At 35.2% G+C, this 19081-nt stretch overlaps 1 protein-coding gene across 11 annotated transcripts in view; it reads right to left on the bottom strand.

Annotated features, from left to right (window-relative positions):
• Nucleotides 1-2475, bottom strand: part of LOC110018664 — a 75882-nt gene extending 73407 nt beyond the window's left edge. For 10 of the 11 annotated variants that reach the window (XM_020716043.1, XM_020716046.1, XM_020716044.1 and 7 more), the window contains exons 1-2: nucleotides 2327-2475; nucleotides 1635-1732 (exon numbers count right to left, since the gene is read on the bottom strand). In XM_020716043.1, the coding sequence (XP_020571702.1) occupies nucleotides 1635-1732; nucleotides 2327-2471 (243 nt within the window). In that variant the 5' untranslated portion in view covers nucleotides 2472-2475. The remainder of the gene's footprint in view (nucleotides 1-1634; nucleotides 1733-2326) is intronic. The other variant, XM_020716049.1, reaches the window with a different exon arrangement.
• Between the last annotated feature and the right edge of the window lie 16606 nt (nucleotides 2476-19081).

The following is a 19081-nucleotide window of genomic DNA, read 5'->3' as shown; positions in this document are numbered from 1 at the left end:
ACAAGTGGCAATAGTTTTGTGCCTCAAGAGGGCAGTTCGAAAATAAATTTTTAGATCTTGCTTTTTTTATGGCATTTTCTGAACAGAAATCTTTAAATGGCAGCGAAGGCGTGATACATGTCAGTGGCTTAGTGTTCGTTGGCTTGACCAGAAAAAACTTTTCAAATTGTAACCTCGCAACAACTTCAACAACAGCAGGATACAAGCACGAGTTGACAAGATTGTGATCAGCATGGAAGGAGATGATGTTAGTGAAGAGTGATTGCAAATTAGTGTTGCCTTCAACAACAATGGGATGCAAGCAAGAGGTGACAAGATTGTCATCAGCATCAAAGGGGATGACGGCAGTGAATAAATCATCAAACTGGAGTTAATGAATGTCTAAGAGTGTGTTTGGGGCGGCTGCTGCTTTTTAAAGAAGCAAATGTGAAGCTATTTTTTGGAGAAGTGGCTTCATAAGTATTGTCAGAAAGCTGTTGTTGGAATAGCAGTAGTATGTTTGAATAATATGTTGTTTTGCAGTTGTTTCTATTGAAAAAAAAAATTCTACCCCTATATATATTATTTATCGAAATGACTCATCTTTCAAAATAATTATAGCAGAATAACAAAAACAACTACAGTAATACATAAAACACGTTATGAGTTCAAACTTTTCTAATACATCAATTGTAAGTTATCAGTTCACGCATAAAATCACAATAATAAGAACTGCAAAAATAACCAAAAAGTCTATAATGACGTTAGCCTTCATGGACGATCAAGTCTCTACAGCATCTCTCTCACTTGATCACCATCTGGAGCAAACTCATATGTATCATCAGCCCAACAAAAATACTTATAATCTTTACTTGTTCTGTTTCCGAAACAACAATAAAACATTCTCCATGGCTACCTTCTTTTCTTGATGTGTACTCAGAACACCGTCTACCACAGTAGCAGTACATAGCACTAGAAGTACTTGATGATATTGAACTCATTTTTTTCTGAGATTATAATGCATTATGCTTTTAATTGACAAATAAGATCAGATAGGCAATAGAAAAAAAACAAAGTATTTGGTTTCATAATAAAAAATATATATAAAAGGTAGACATCAACAAATCTTCATTAAAAAATGCTACATAATATAGACATTAGACATCTACAAATCCTCAATATATCTAAAATAGTAAACATTTACTAGAAGACACTACAAAATGCTTCATAAATATACTCGATGAGTTTACCAAAGTATATGTAATCTTTTCTCATAAATACACCCGGAATGCTATTAGAACCACAATACGGAGGCTCCCACCGGCGTTTCGCCGTTTTGAAAACAAGCAGCGATGAAAATCATGTGAAAAAGCGGGTTCCTAAACGGCATAGCACTACTTTTCAAGACGATAAACAGGCAAAAATCCCTCCCAAAAGAACCCTAAATTTGAGGTGTTAAAAGTGAATTTAGGTGTTATATAAGTAAATATTCAGTTTTAGTGTGAAATATGTAAATACCTTTGTTTGAGTGCTATGTATGTAGATCCCCTTCTAATGAAATGGAGAAGATAGAAAGATTTTTCCAAACACATTTTACAAACGCCAATGGCAGGGAATCTAATAATGATGAAAAATGAAGCCTATCAAATACTTACAGTGGCCACCTTCCTCCTAGAACCTCCCGTCCATTTTAACATTATGCGGGATACAAATTTTCCATGAAATGTGCGGCAGGATAAAGCAACCTTCCAATCTGTAAAATCCAAAAATAATGAAAAAGCATAAGAAAATTCCATATATAAAAAAAGCTTGTCGAACAATCATGTAAATAGTTAATCTATCATAGAATGCATCAATGAACAGTATGAAAGCTTAATATATTTTTTTACCGTAAGCGGTTTTTATAAGGTCAACCTAGGGTTTCAGTTTGGCCGAATCTTAGTAGTTAAACAATGAAATAAAACAAAGCCTCCTGCCTAAACGCCCTAGAAGAAGCGAGCATGGATCATCTTTCAGTAGAAGAAAATGAACAAATTAACGAACATCATGTAACCTTCGAGTTCTAAAAACACCATCCGAAAAGAATCATTAAACAAGAAACAAACATCCATGGAACAAAATTATCAACTTATAGCAACCTTCTAACCTACATTTAGTAAGCCATCTACGACCGGCACATTTACCATGTGAAGGAAAATCTAAGAACTAGGATTTAAAAGGATCCATAAAATAAAATCATATCACTGAACCGATTTGGATCGTAACAAGTTTCCCGAATTAACAAATTCCCGCGCAGATTGATGAACGATTTCAACAGAAAGCCCAGCTCTCTGCGTTACCTACTAACCTTCTATGCCCCTCGAGAAATTACAAGAAATTGTTAAATGCAACGAGGATGGACGGCGGATAGCTTCCGACCAGGAAAGAGAGAACCCTCCAAAGAGAATCCTCGGCGTTTCTCCGGGATTTGAAAGATAGCGAAGTGAGGGCATGGAGACTATCAGTCTGCCTTTTATAGGAGACGATAGGAAGGGCGCTGTTTGTAATATTTTCAAATTTTATAGATTAGTACGAACACGTTTGAACTCATTGTTGAAACTCTAAAATTTAACATAAACAATATAACGACACAAGCATTATGTTGTTTAGTATAACCAATCAAGAACATTATTTCAACAATTCTATTAAATCAAATAATTCATTGCATCAAATACAATTATAATGTTGTAACAATGACGAGGGAAAAAAAACAAATAGTTATAAAAGTAAGGGGTGATACACCGATAATATATTTGTTTGTTGAAAGATTAGTAGCATTAAAGTGATGATTCAATGTCTTAAAGTAGTATGAAGATCCATCGCACACACAGATGATAAAAAAATTGTGTGATGAGATACCAAATTTTTTTATGTGGAAAAATCCAAAAAAGAGAAAAATCAAGGAGTCTAGCGCATTCAAAGTAATACACTAGAACAAAGATCCTCTCTTCTCTTAAATTAGAAAAGATAGAATTATAAAACTGATAATCACAAATGTGCAATAGTAGTTCGTTAATGGTGGTCATAATTGGGCTATAACATATGTAGTTCTCAGTTATTATAACAATAACTGCCCATATAAATTGTAGTTGAAAAGTTTAGTAGTAGTAATTGGCCACAAATGGTGTAGTTAGTGACAGCATTAATGTCAGTTGGCCACAGAGCACGTAGTTGAACTTTGTAGTAGTAATTAGCCACATAGACCTTGGTTGGGACTACAATAGTGTTAATTGGGCACAAAGGCTATAGTTGGAGGTTATAATAATAGTTGATCATATATGTCATAGTTGAAAGCTCCAATAGCGTCAATTAGCCACAAAAATCTTAGTTGGAAGTTGTAGTAATAGTTGACTACACAGACCATAGTTGGGAGCTGAAATAGCGTTAGTTGGTCACAAATGTCGTAGTTGAAAGTTATAGTAGTAGTTGGGCATATAGGTCGTAGTCGATGATTCTTAGAATAGAGTGAAAATTTTACACTTGACATTACATTTGTTAGTATATAACATAAAGAGAGATAAAAGTCTTAGCTACAACCATTGTACTCTAGTTGTGATGGTGTTAACCGATGGTTGCCCATGGCTGGTGGTCAAGGACGGCAGATAGTGATGACCAGTGGGAGTTGGTAGCTACAAAAGCTGATAGTTATCGTCGAGTCTTTAATATAATGTTATATGTTATGAACATATTTGGGATACAATATTAACAAGCAGGGGTCACGGATGGCGGCTAGTAGAGGCGGTCGGCGATGGTCAATGGCGACCAACAGACAAGGATCAATGGTGGTCAACTGCTGTGGAGATCAAAATTTATCATTGTATCTTCAATGAAACATTATATGTTGCGATCATACTTGCGATATGATGTTAGCAAGTAAAGGACACCAACGACAATCAGGAGGGGAGGCCTATGGTGGTCAAAGATGGCAAACAAATGATGGTCAGCAATGATGGACAGTTGCAAGGGTAGGAACTTATTGTTAGGTTTTTAATACGATGTTATGCATTATAGTTATATTTGGGATATGATGTTAGCAAGCAGGGCTCACCAACGGTGGCAAGCAAGGGTGTTTAGCGGTGGTCAATAACAACTGATGGGCGGTGATTGATAGTAGTTGGTGACTAAGACGTTATCATCATATCATCAATACGGTTCTATGCATTTCTGTTGTACTTGGGATACGGAGTTAACAAGTAGTGGTTGTCGATGGCGGCGAGCAAGGGTAGTAAGAGATGGTCTGTAGCGGCCGACGGGCGGTGATCGATGATAGTTGATGGTGGAGGGCGGTGGTTATCTGCTAGTCTTTATTCCATAACAATCTCTAGAATCTTCTCATATTATTCTCCCCCCTCAAGTGAAGAGAGGGGTTTGTAATTTTAGCCTTTTCGCAGATAACTTTTCGAACCTCCTGAAGGCCCATATTGATCCTTAATCATAAGAGTTTTTTTAATGACTTGAGAGTATTAATGATTTTAAAGTTAAGCGAGCTTAGGGTCGATGAATTCCTCTTATTGAAACGCTCAATTTGACTATAAATATATTAAATTTGGAATTCATTTCATCCTTTAATTGAAGATCCAAAATCCTTAAATATGTTTTAATGGCTTAATATGATTTTATTGGACTTTGATTGAACCACTTTTAGTATCATTGGGTTCGTCTTGTCAACACGGTTAGTTTGACTATAAGCTTGCTGAATTAAAGACTCCAAGTGATCTTAAATTTAAAATTTTAAAAATCCTCCATAAAATACATCAAGATTTATGCTTGATAAGAAATTATAGGCCCATCTTTCAAAGCTAGCTTAATTCATTCTTTAGATGAGAAGCTATAACTAGATTCCTCACACAAATTATGTCAACATGAGGACACATATTTATAAAATTTTGGCTAAAGTTGCTACTAAATTGATTTTCAAATTGAACTTTATCATTGCAATCATCTTGTCATGTTAAGCTTAAAAAATGCAAACAAATGAATTATTAAACCAATGGGGAAAGCCAAAGTTTAAAATCATAGAAGATCATTCTTCTTCCTATACAAAGTGAATAAGGGTATTTTGATGTGAAATAAATATTAGACATATTTCACTAAGAAATTAAATACTGAATATTTCCTCTATTTTGAGTATTATGGGGCATAATATATATATATATATATATCAAATGTGAACTCAATTACAATCTAATGAATAATTTTGCAGTGAAAATCATTTAAAATTGAAAACATAGCACACAATTCCTATGTAATAACATGTCTCACATCTAAACATTCATATTTACACACATAACATTTGAATCTTTAATATCACATCAAAAATAATATTATTATCCATTTTCAAAGTAAAATACATCTTTTCTAGCATAGGTTTAAATCACCAAAGTGTTATACATGTAAATGTGAAAGTTTATAAGTGTGAGATGCATAAAAACATAAGGCTTGTGTGCTAAAAATGAAAATTTCCCTTTTTTCTCTCTCGGTTTCAAAGTCAGATTAGGTTTCATGAAATTTGCACTACGAAATTTGACAAATTGATACTGATATAATTCTTAGATGAGAAATCCGAGGTACATGGCCCAGAGAAGCGGCCCTGCACCAAACCATAAAAAAATCGGCCCGGCCCAACTCAAGTAATTATGCATTGTTGCTTTTAAAATTATTATTTACATACATCTCCATAAAACAATTATTCATTAGAAGTGATTAAATTTGAGCAAATAGATGTATTTTAATTTAGAGGCATTTTTATACATACCACTCAATTCCAATGTATTTAAATATCTAACACCTAAACTTTCTTTTTTTATATTTATAACACAAATCTTTCATCACATTAAAAATATTATTATTATTTTAACCTTCAGAAAGTAAACTTTACATTTTTATGCAAGATAAGTTTAGGTGTTAGATATGTAGCATATTAGAATTGAGTAGCATGTATGTAACTTTTCTTTAATTGTGTCACGTACTCAGATCAGCTGGTCGGGCATCTGTTTGTCAGTTATAAGTCTCCTCTGGTCTGAAGTTCAATTCCCCCCGGTGGAGGGTGTGGTATTCGAATTGTTTGGCGCACAGGAATGGTCGAGGCTCGTATGGTCATTCTTTAAAAAAAATAACTTTTCTTTAATTATATATATATAATATATATAATGTATTACAATTTTAGAAGTTAATAATAGTGATATTTTCGACGTGATGTACTTGAAAACTTGAGTAGTTATGTAAATAAATATGGAAGTTTTGGGTGTTAAATATGTAGAAAAAAAAATTTCAATTTTTGCACGCATCATTATAAAAATAAGAAAAATCATTTCAGTAAACAAAAAAATATTGTGATATTTTTTTTTATGTGATATGAAAGCTTTGAATGATATAAATGTATAAAAAAAAATAAAGTTTAGATATATTTGATATGCAAATACCAAAAAATTTGGGTGGTATGTATGTAAAAGCCCCTTAAAATAATTAAATTTAAACAATCATTAATGAGTGTAGTATAATTAATATATATCATTTGTATGTTTCCATGTCTTAGGGAACTGAAATATTAGAGAAAATTAGAAGCTCATTGTATGAACATCTTTTATTTATAAGTTTAAGCTTAGCTTATAGTTTAATTATTTTCACTCGTGGTTCATTTTCTTTATATTAAAGATAAAATATAGTTTTTTAAAATTTATATTTTTAAATTTTAAATTACAAAAAAACCAGCTAAATTGACTAAAAACAAATTGAAATCAAAAGTATGTATTTTATTTAAGAAAGTAAATTTAAATTTGTAAGCATTAAAATTAATCAATTAAACTTGTCCTAGTTAATTGATTAGTACTAATGAAGTCATTAATCAGCATCACAAATTTAAATCATTTATATTATTTTAAAGTGTTTAAATTCATGATTGATTAGTATGTTTGAATATCCATAAAATTTGTTCTTAATCATTATATTAATTATATATAAGTATGATACCCTGAAAAAATTCCATCTCCTCGCACGAATCTCGAGGCGTGACACAAATCTCAAGGTGTGGCACAAATTTCAAGGAAATTTTTTGAGTACTAATTGTTAGAACTTTGAATAAAAATTATTCAAAACTTCGGTTTTAACCAAAGTACAGTAAAACTGACTGGCTAGAAGAGATAGACCCAACATCCTCCTCATCAGCAGGAGATCAGCAACTTAACGTTCTCTTCTTGAAGAGCCAATATCATCGCTTAAAAGCCTTCAAAGTCTTCACGTTCTAGTAAAGGAGTCATCCTTTTTGTTCTTGCTAAATATATGGTTGATCTTTGCAAGCTCGGTTTTCTACGCACTTGAAGGAAGGGTCAGCTCATTTTCAAATGGTATCGGTATTAACTTCTCAGAATTCTGGTATTTTCATTAATTTTTAGAGGGATGAGATTTCAGATATTGATATCCCAACAACATGAAGAATCCTCTTTGGAATTGGAAATAGGGAGACTCGAACTATTCTCCATGAAGTACTCCCATAGGAGTGCGCAAAGAGAAAATTCTAATTTTTTTCTCTACGAAGAATCTCCTATGAAATGCGCATTTGAGAAACTTAAATTTTTTTTGTGAAGAATCTCCCTGAAATGCACGACAGGGATACTCCAAATTTTCTCCATAAAGAATCCCCAAGGAATACGTAGCGAGAAAACTCTGAGTTTTCTTCACGCATAATCCAATCCAAAATGCATGGTTGGAAAACTGAAAGACCCCCTCAAGAATGCATGACAAGTAGACTCTAATTATTTCTCCCAGTTTTGGCCTATTTGTAGGCTCAAACTTTCTCCAAAACTCTCAAAATCCACAAAAAATTGATTTCGACACCTAAAACGAAGCCAGTCACTCGATCCAACGCTTCCCACATAGTCTGAATCGTTGGATTCAAGATCGTGGGCACAATTCACATAAAACGTCCACAAATCATGCAACCAACGACCACCATATCACAATCTAAAGTAGCCTCGTGATGGAGCTATCTGCGAGATCACGCAACCAACCACCATCGCTATAAAATCTAAAAATTTCTAGATTTTTCGCCAAAATTTTTTAATTTTGATGATTTTCACACAAGTAAGCTAAACTACCCAAAAATTGAGGGACAACTAATACATCAACAATAATTTTGTCAGTTGACATGAATCTTGAGGAATTTTGCATAAATCTTGCGGAATTTTTTTAGCAATAAATATTTAAATCCAATTAAAAATCATTTAGAATTTTGATTCCAGTAAACATATAGTCAAACTGACAAGCTCGACGAGACGAGCACAACGACCCCAATTTTGGTCCAATCTGAGTCAAATCAAGCCCAAATTGACCTGTTAAGCCAAATTTTGGAAGCTTGGCATGCCCAATTGAAATGTCAAATGGATTTCAAATATGAAAAGCTTATAGTCAAATTGAGCATCTCGAGAATATAAAATCTAGTGAGTTTAAGGTTACACAATTCCAATATTATTAAGGCATTAAAACGTCCACTAAATGTCGTTTGATTGAAGGAATCTCGCTAGTCCATCTGATGCAGTGTTCAAAATTCCTTTTTTATTTGTAGGGAGGGCTCTCCCATATTATATAAATAGAGTCATATCCCATCATGATGGTGGAGGAGGAGCTAAACCCTAGAGCAGAGGAAGTCTTGAGCTTAGAGGAACCATAGATGAGTTCTCGTGCTCTGCAACGAAGGTCCAGCAAATGCACTCATTCTTATAATTGTTGACCACTATCGATAACCGCTCGTTCTCGACCACCATTGACTCCCATCGACCCCCACCTGCTCATTGCAACCAAACTCTGTGAATCACAAAATGCATCACAAAATCTTGACGTGTAAGGCAGAGTAATGAAGCACCAAACGATGCAACAATGCACCCTGAAAGACAGTGTAACAGTGCCCCTGAATATGTTGTAATGATGCTAGCTCAATGTTTGAAATGACACACCCCTAAAATGGTGTAACAACACACCACAAGTACATTGTAACTAATCTCCACAACCTATGTGACTAACTATGACCTATGTGGCTTATAACTCCTGCAAGTTCTAAGTCTAACCCTACAACCTATGAACATCCTATGTAACTAACTGCGGCCTACGTGGCTCACATCTTGTTTAGCTCTCAACTCTGGCCCCTTAAGCCTACAAGTATCATCACAACTAATTACCATAGCTTACGTGACCAACTATGATCTATATGAATCGCAACTCATGCAACTCTCGACTCTCACCCCAGCGACCTAGGAACATCATCACGACTCACCACTATGACTCACATGACCAACTATGCTTCACATGGCTCGCAGTGCATTCAACTCCAGACTCTGGCCCTTGCAACCTACGGAGTTCATCACAGCTCTCCACCACAACCTATGTGACCAACTATGACCAACATGACTCACAGCTTATATAGCTCTATACTCTGGCCCCCGCGACCTATTAATACCATCCAACTCACTACTATGGCCTACATGACCAACCACGACCTGTGTGGCTGACAACTCATACAACTCTTGACTCTAATCCCTGAGGCCGATAGACAACACCGTAATTTGCCACTACAACCTATGTGACCAACTATGATCTATGTGGCCCCTAGCCCATGCGACTTCTAACTATAGCCTAAGAATGTCATCACAATTTAACACTACAGCTTACATGACCAAATAAAACCTATATGACTCATGGCTCCCACAACTCCTTATGATGGCTCTATGACCATTCGATGCTTCCGAAGTAACTATCTATGGTCTGCATAGCCAACTGCTTTCACAACATTCAACTATAGACTCTATGTTAAGCCGAAACTACTGTCACTGTTTACAACATTCATGCAGACTGCTACCTTTATAGCCATCAACAGTGGCATTATTATATTGTTATCGCTATTACTGTTGAACTACTATTATATATCAACTTTATAACTCTGTCTTCCCTAATTATGGATAAAGTGGACCATGTATTCACACTTATGTAGTGGATTATTTCAACTGGGTCAAACTATATATTATTTTTTTCCTTTCTAGGTGTCTTCTCCTGCTTATTTCTCTTTTATCTGCGTGTATGATGGATCTTCATTCAAAGACACTAAATTATTACTCTATCATTATGAACCTCCCAACAGACATCAGAATTATATGTGTATTATATTCAAATAATACTCAAAACTATTTAATCTTGCTCAAATTTATGTTAAGCTTCATTTGGAAGTTGACCAACCTTTTTAATTGTTAAGCCGTTTTTTCTTTAATTGCAGAGATCTAGATTGAGCCTGAAATTAGTAATATGTTATATAATATTATTTTTTTTATTGGGTGTTAAGAGTGTTATAGTACTAAGGTATGTTTTAAATTCATATAATCAAATACATAACATCATTAATCATAAAATAGCTAGTGAAAGATAGAGATAAAACAATCTCTAAACTTTGACTATAAAATTTTCTACACACCAATAGATAAGAAAGTTCGGAGAATACGTTCGAGTAACTTCAACCCAAAGGTTAAGTTTCATAGGAAATTTTGATCTAAACTTACTTTTAAATAATTATTATAAAAAGTTAAAAGCTGAGTGTTGAATCCGAATTCATCTATAAATCACACCCCAAGAAATATAACATAAGAAAGAGGAGAGAGTGACACTGAGATGAGCAAACAACAATGAACAATAACATGTCTTGTCTATCTTCTAAAATAATTTATCCATTTATAGAAGAAACGATACAATACAGTAATATTATATTTTCATGCCGAGGGGGGGTGGGGGGGAGGTTGTGCACTTGACTCTTTCCTCGGGTCCTGTCTACCGGAAGTTAAACACCTCATTCGGCCTACTTTCTTGTGGTGGTTATCTCAAATGTTTATTTATTTTGTTTCAGCCTGATTGGTTCGGAATCAGATTTATCGATTGTCTTTTTCTTCTTCTCCTAACTCCGCTGGCTTTCAAATTGATTAGACGCCTACATTCGATCAAATAAGCAGACTTCTTAGTTATTTATCATATTTAGTAACCTCATTTCAGAGTACACTAAAAGCATATTTCTTATGGAAATAAAATTAAAATTTTCATCTAAAATGATTTTCCTAAAAAAAAAAAGGCCACCACACACTCATAAAGCTGATAAAAAGTTTGAACTTTATCACGTCATTAATGACACGAATGTGGCAGCAGAGAGAGAAAGCGTGCTGCGAGCCTTTAGAGCACCTCAGTCTCCCCACCGCACATGCCGCATTTATAACTCCTCTGATCGCCCGGCGAATCCCTATGCGATCCCCGCTCGCACCACCCAATTATTATCCTGCGCCCGTTTACATCGGTTCGGTCGGCTTTTGGCGGACCAGTGCTAGACCCGGTTTAACTGCCGTAAAGTCAGCGTCGATCACCGAGCCGATGCCCCCACCACCAGCTCCCTGCACGGATTTTGATGAGAGAAAATCAGCGGATTTCCTATAATGCCCCTGCGAGTTGCTCCTGCAAGCTCTCTCCCGGCGTCATGCACGAGTCAGAGCCGGTGCAGGAGCTTTACCTCAATGGGGAATAATCCTCTGTTTTTGTAAGAGATTTTTTTTTTTAATTTTAGTATCTATAAAAATATTAATTTAATTTTCTTTTAATATAGACTGAAATATTCTCACAAAGAAAAGGAAGAAAAAAACAAAGAAGAGAGAATGAAAGCTAAAAGATGAGAAAAAGTAGCCTGAAGATGATATGTGGAATGCCTTAATTACCATGTTCCTCATAATCAACTTTTTACAAAGGATATTTTTTATAGACCTGATATATAGTACAAATGTAATTTTACATAAGGATATATGTCTTTTTACATATATGATATACTAATATATTAGCTCTCTTAAGTGGAGTTGAAGCCTGAAGTATACAGATTCCGTTGATGGCAAAAGATGAACGACCGACTCTAGAGAAAAAAAAAAAACAAAAAATAAAAACTAGGAGGATGATCACAATTAAGATTTGAAATTGAAAGATTAAGAGCCCACCACTTTAACCCCCTTTAAAATGATCTAGAGTTTTGATTGTTAACTTGCTTGTTAGATGTTGGTGTCCTCTGTTCGATAACAATTTTGTGAAAATGTTCGCATGTTGTTCCTCACTCATAAGATTCTAGATATATGCATATTAACTTTAGATGCTCTCTAATAGAGTGATAGTCAACTTCTATGTGTTTCGTACGAGCACGAAAAATCGGATTGTGCAATAGAACTTTAACAGAGGTAGTCTGTTTGTTTGTAAGCTCATGTAGTAGTCATCTTAGTCATTTGATTTCTGTTGTGATAGTTGCCAAAGCTCTGCATTTTGCCTCTATGGAAGGCCTAGCCACCGTTAATTGTTTCTTTAATGTCTACTAAGTGAGATTAAGTCCGCGATAAATGCAAAATCCAAATATTGATTTTCTGTTAGTTTTTTTATTAGCCTAGTCTGCAAATGCATATCCACTTAAATAAAGAGGACCAATAATAGTGGGGAGGTCTTACTTGTATGTGCCTTTTAAATATCTAAGAAGCCGTTTTAAGTGTTGATAGTGCAATGTGGTTAGGTTGTGCATATGTTGACTTAGATAATTTAAACTAAAAGTCATGTCTAGCCATGTAACAAATAGATATTGACGTGACCTCGTGATTTGTCTATAAAAATTTGGTTATGTTATGGGTATTGGTGCATTTATTAAATAATGGGGATGAGTAGAAAGAGGAGTTAAAACATCTTTTGCTGGATTCATTTCAATTTTGCATGTTTGATTTAAAAGATATTTTTTTAAAAGAATTTTGTATTTGTAAACCAAAAAAAATAAGAGATTGACCCTAAATTTTTTAAAATTAAATTCGTTTGCTAAGAGTATGAATTAAAGCATTGAGGTAGTTGTAGAGTTCCCAGTAATTAATATATCATCCACATATACAAATAAATAGATACGTGCAGTGTTGTGATGATATATACGAAATGATAGATCAAAAGTTCTTAGAGTAAATTTTTTATTATACAAAAAAAAAATTAAAGAATGTAGAGTACCACTTTATAGACACTTTTTTTAAGTTCATATATAGTATTTTAAAACTTAAATGCATATTGAGGATAGTGAGTGCCTATAAAGCCAGAGATTTGTTTCATAAAAATAGTAACAAATTTCCCAAGTAAAAAAAATTATTAGAGACATCTAGTTTTTGAATTTCATTGTTTAGTGACAACTAAAACAATACTCAAGCTGATTGTGGGACATTTACAAACTGGGACGAAGGTTTTTTGATAGTGTAATCCCTGTTTTTGTGAGAAACCTTGAGCAACAAGCCTTACTTCGTATCTTGTTATCAATCCATTTGCATTATGCTTTATTTTGAATGTCCACCTGCACTCTCATATATGTTGATTTTATAGTGTAGAACATATATCCATGTTCTTGGTATTGTAATGAATATATAACAACATAAAAAAGTCAGAAATTTTACAAAGTCGGACTTGAATATTGTTGATTTTATGTGGAGTGTAGGTAAAACTTCAGAATACTAAGGTCAAACTTGCACTGCCTCTGACTCGTGTATGAAGACAAAATCAAAAACCACTTCTTAAATTAACCCAACTACATTGCTTGTATGGAAAGTAATAAAGTAACAAGTAGTTTTTGGATTTATGTCTTAAAAGTATATACCGACAAATCCAAGAAAATGAATCAATGAATGTAAAATAATATTTGTACCCTTTGTATAAAAGAATGGGGGAAAGGGTCCCCAAATGTCTGAATGAAGTTTGTTTAAAATACCATATGTGGTAGAACTATAGAAGAAACATAGCTTATGAATTTTATTTCGATAACATTCATGACATGGTTGAGTAGGTATAGGTATTTTGGGTTGAGGATTAGAGTTTTAGTTCCATGAGATGACTTTATTTTGTGAATACTCCAATTTTTAGTGTTATATATTTAAGCATGTAATGGTGGTGAGAGCAGTGATAGATTACAATCCTTGATCAACTTTTCCAGTGAGGAGAGTTCTCTTGGTTGCTAAATCCTATATTTGAAACTTAATAACACTAAAGATAACTTGACAATTATTATCTTTTATAAATTTTTTAGTAGATATATAAATATGCATGATTCACCATTAATAAATTTCCATCATTCAATATGAATCTTCAGAAATGACAAGGATCTCGAGGTAATGTTTTGAGCAAGAAACATTCAAACATTGATTAGAAGTTATTCAAACCTTTGATTTTAACAAACACATACTCAAACAGATTGATTCGACAAGTTAGACCCAACACCACCAAAATTAGTTCAATCTGAGTAAAATAAAGCCCATACCAAGTTATTAAACCTCTTTTGAAAACTTTTTGTGCATAATTGGAAGGATATCAAATTCCAAAAATGGCAAGCTATCTTGTAACATAATCAAGTGCCTCAGAGAGACAAATCTAATAAGCTTAAAAGCACTCAATTATGAAATCATTAAGACATTTAAATAGTCATCTAAGACCATTTAATTGAGGGAAACTCTCCAGGTAGTCCAATCAAAGTTGTATGGATTCCTTCCTTATTTGCATAATGACTCTATAAATAGAGCCCTACACCTTATTGAAAAGGAAGAGGCCATGACTAAGAGACTGGCCAGAACTTGAAGAAGAGCAAGCTGAATTTCAAAATCCTACACCAATGATCCATCGACACCTCTCATCGGCTGCTGCCAACCACCGTTGGCCTCCTGCTTCTACGTCCACCAAACACCTTTAACGAGACCGCTGATCGACTATTGCAGACCAACATCGACAACCACTCATCAGTCGTCACAGACCACCATTAGTCTCCTGCTTCAATAACCGTCAATAACCATTGACCGCTGCTCATCGACTGTTGTCAAACATTTTTAGTCTCTTGCTTGTGCAGCTGCACCTGCTCTTCCGACGCCACAAACCACAGTCGTCCTCCTGCTCCTACAACCGCCACCCACCATCGACCACCACTCGTCGCATGTTGTAGACCATCGTCAGCCGCCTGCCACCGACCACCATCGACCACCACCTACTCCATGTCGTAAAGTCCCTTGCGGATTCACAATGTGCATCACAAAATTCCAACACACTTACACAAAAACAAAACAACAGGCGAAGCAACACACTGTTCAATACTTGAAGATAGTGTAACAATGTACCCCGAATATAGTGCAACAAAATAACCAAAGACAGTGTAACAATGTACCCCGAATATGATGCAACAAAATACCCAAAGGCTGTGTAACAATGCCCCCTGAATATGGTGACCCTCTTTGAACTTCTAAAGGTTCCTCCTTACAACCCACCACTACGGTCTATGTGAAACCCAACTTGTAGAACTCTCAACTCTGACACCTGCAACCTATGTATGTTATCATTATGGCCTACGTGACCAAATACGACTATGTGGTTCATAACTGGTGTGATTCTCGACTCTGACCACCGCAACCTACGAACATTATCACAACTCACCACTACTACCTACGTGACTTACTACGGCCTATGTGTCCCACAATTTATGCAACCCCTACTCTGACCTTTGCAGTTTATGTGCGACATCACAACAAACCATTATGACATTTGTGACCAACTATCGCCCACACAACAAACCACTTGTGTAGCTTTCGACTCCTTCCTGTGCATCCTACAAACACCATCATAACTCTCCATTATGACCTACAAGGCTCGAGGTTCCTTCAATTTTCCACTTTGGCTTAATAATGTGGACAAATAAAGCTCATGTGACAATTATATGTCCTACCAAGGATTTAAACTGCTACCTATATGATGAGTTGGTGTCAGAACCTATCGTCGACAACATTCATGACGGAAAACTGCTCAATAACAACCGACTACGACCCTTACAACCTGTTGCCATCGAGAATTACATTCATTATAACTAGACTATGGCTATTATCAAAAAGCTAATATTATTCATTTAAAATGATCACCTTTATAACTCCATCTTTCCTAATTCGGGAGAAAAACGAACATGTGTACTCAAAATTTATAATGGATTATTTCAACCAGGCTAAGCCATATGATTTTCCCCCCTTTTTTAGGGTTTTTCACATAAAAGTTTGAGGTGTTTTCTCCTACTTCTCTTTAATTACCTGAGATTTTGAGGTGTTTTCTCCTACTTCTCTTTAATTACCTTAGCGTGTGGTGGTTTTTTGTGTAACACTAAGACAATAAGTAATCACTTTACCACCACAAACCTTCCAACATGCATCAATGTCAACGTTTAAGAACTTTGAAAATAGGTTAGAGTTTAAACTTACCATCTGGTGCCAGAAGAATACAATTTCCAACTTCTGTGATTTTTGTATTTTGACCATTTCCAAAAACCACTTGTTCGAAGCCTTTGTATCCTCTTCTCTCCCTCTAGGTGTTCCCATCCTTTTAGTTTCTCGAAGACAGAGCGACTGAGATTTTTGGTGGGAATGTGAGCATGCGATTTCATTAATTTATCCGTTGCAACGCCCAAAGATAAGAGAGTTGACGAGCTAAAAAACAAACTGAGTAAAGTTGGCGTGTGTAGGAGTCCTATCATTCTATTTATAGAAATCATAAGCTCTGAAATCAAAGGAGTTATTAAATAATTTTGAATGAAATTTAATTTTTGCATTTAATTCTTTATTCTTATAGCAATGTTGATTTCAATTAGAAATAAGAGAATTGAAGAACTACAATATGTACATAAAAAAAAGTTTCTACTTACACAGATCTAATTGGCGAAACAGAAGAATATGATGGCGATAGATCCATTGTAAAGAAATCATACGTGATGCCCACCTAACTAAACGAGCCAAATCAACTAGGTTAAACCCAACAGAGCCGAAAGGAAGTTGAAAGGAGGACCAAGTGATCAAATTATAAGTCATTCGATTAGAAACGAGACAAGAGAACAATCAAGCCATCAACTACAAGAAAGTTGATCCATTGGTCCTTGACATCCAACGAACATCTAAATGCTCTTTATCGAAGATTGTGGTCAACCAAGCTTCTAAATCAACCACAAAACCCTATCGACCATGCTCACTTGACTAAGCTGACCCAATTGAGGCAAATCAATCAGCTGAGCTAGAAGGTAATGAGGCGATAAGTTATCACTTATAAAATACTAGAAATACCCCAGTACAAACCCTTTATAAGTAAGGGTAAAAATATAGTATCACTACTCTAGTACATTTTTTATAAATAGGGGAAGCATTTAATGAAGGAATCACATTATTTACTATCGTTTATCTCTCTCTCTCTCTCTCTCTCTCCTTATTTACACTCCATTTCTTAGGTATGATTCATGAGAAAACATTATGTGCAATGGACCACAGTTCGATGATGGTCCATGTTTAACTAGGTTGTCATGTATCACATGATGACTTATTCAGACGTGTGGTCGTCACATGTAATATTTTCTCGTGATTCCTGAACAATCTCAAATTTAATAGTTTTGCTTCTAATTATTAAGCATTCAAAGGAGTATTTTTAGGCAACAAAAATAATCTTCTTGGAACTATTGTAGTTTCTGATCTTCTGAATTCATTATTTTCACAACCATTTCCAACAATAATCTTGTGACAGAGTTACAGTGAAAGAGATGAAGGAAATTAACACAGATATATTTGAAATTTTGGGCATTATATAACTAAATTATAAGTCGAATAAGATTCCATCATATTCTGATTTTATCTTCCTTAAAATAAAAAATGAAGAATAAAGGGTGTGTTTCGTGCAAAAATTTGAGCCGGGTGTGTAATAGCAGTAGCGTCGTAGCTGGAGGGGGAGGGCCCGTCACTTGCGCGCAGTCTATGGCTCGCATTAGTAAGCTTGCCAGAAGCCGGGAGACTCAAAAAGCAAGGTCGGTCCCGTCAGTAGCGTCAGAACATAGGGGTATTTTTTGTAAATTTGAAACAGTTTCGTAGAAGTCAGGTTTTGCTTTTTGTGCTCCTCCGCGTGCGAGAGAAGGCGGCTACAGCTTCTGTTCCTAGAGTTAGGGTGCGTTTAGGGAAGCAGGCTACTGCCGTAATTATTATTATTTTATTTTTTTGTGGTTCACCGTTTGCACATTAACTTCTTCTTTAACATATTCACAATTTGCTGCAAGTGCCCCCATCTTATATTTCTATCTATAATATATCAATTTATATCATTAACACTCACATTTAAATATTTACAAATTAACCATACTAAATATCTCATTAGCTCAAAAGTATCACTCTCTGTATATTTTATTTTGTTTGAGGCATTAATATTGTTGTTGTAAGTGGAATAGGCGATGGAAATTTTCTTTTTCAGCCTTGTAAAATTTTTGATGTAGAGGTTGATGAGAAAGAAAAGCAGGAAATAGTATTAGTTTGATGGTCTAGAATTGGGTTTGGTTTATGTTTTTGGAAAAGAAGTGGAGCGAACTTGACAATAACTTTGTCATCTCTCCAACCACCAAGAGAGGTTCTTTCGGAACAAACGTCAGACTTCGATCAGCCACTGCGATGGTCAGGCTCCTTAAATCGTTTTTCTTCCTTCCATTAGGGCCCCTAGTTCTGGGTGTTAGAGAAGCTAGGTTAGAATTTATGCTGTTCCAAGAGGAAACCCCCATAGGTTAAGGAATTTTAGTGATTCCCCCATGATTCCTACGAGAAAAGCCCATCCTTTTTATTTCTAGCACAAAATCCCAACACTCGGGGTTGCTGTACTGGGGATTCCGTTCCCATGGCGGAGGAGAACATAATCTGTCATTTACGCGTAAAGAATGAAAAGTCCTACGACGTTGACGTTCCATACTCCGTAAATTTTTTTCCCAGTGGAATTCCTTTGTTTTGGGCAAACGAAAGCAGCCGTCTGTCGCTTTGTAGCGACGTCTCCTTCGCCCCGCCAAGTACCCTCCTGTGAGGTTTTTAGGTTGAGATGGCTTTATAAACACGAACAATCAGACCTCTTTGTCATATCCGTGTTGTTCGCATTTGCATTTTTTTTGTGTGTCGTGCGCGGCCTTTTTAAAACGTGCATCAAAACTATCAATTTGTGCATGTCATCTCTATTTCTATTTTTTTCTCTT

This window comes from Phalaenopsis equestris, unplaced genomic scaffold, assembly GCF_001263595.1.
Source record: "Phalaenopsis equestris unplaced genomic scaffold, ASM126359v1 Scaffold000030, whole genome shotgun sequence".
Taxonomy (NCBI): domain Eukaryota; kingdom Viridiplantae; phylum Streptophyta; class Magnoliopsida; order Asparagales; family Orchidaceae; genus Phalaenopsis; species Phalaenopsis equestris.
The sequence above is the reverse complement of the archived record's forward strand: the minus strand, read 5'-3'. Positions and strand labels throughout refer to the sequence as shown.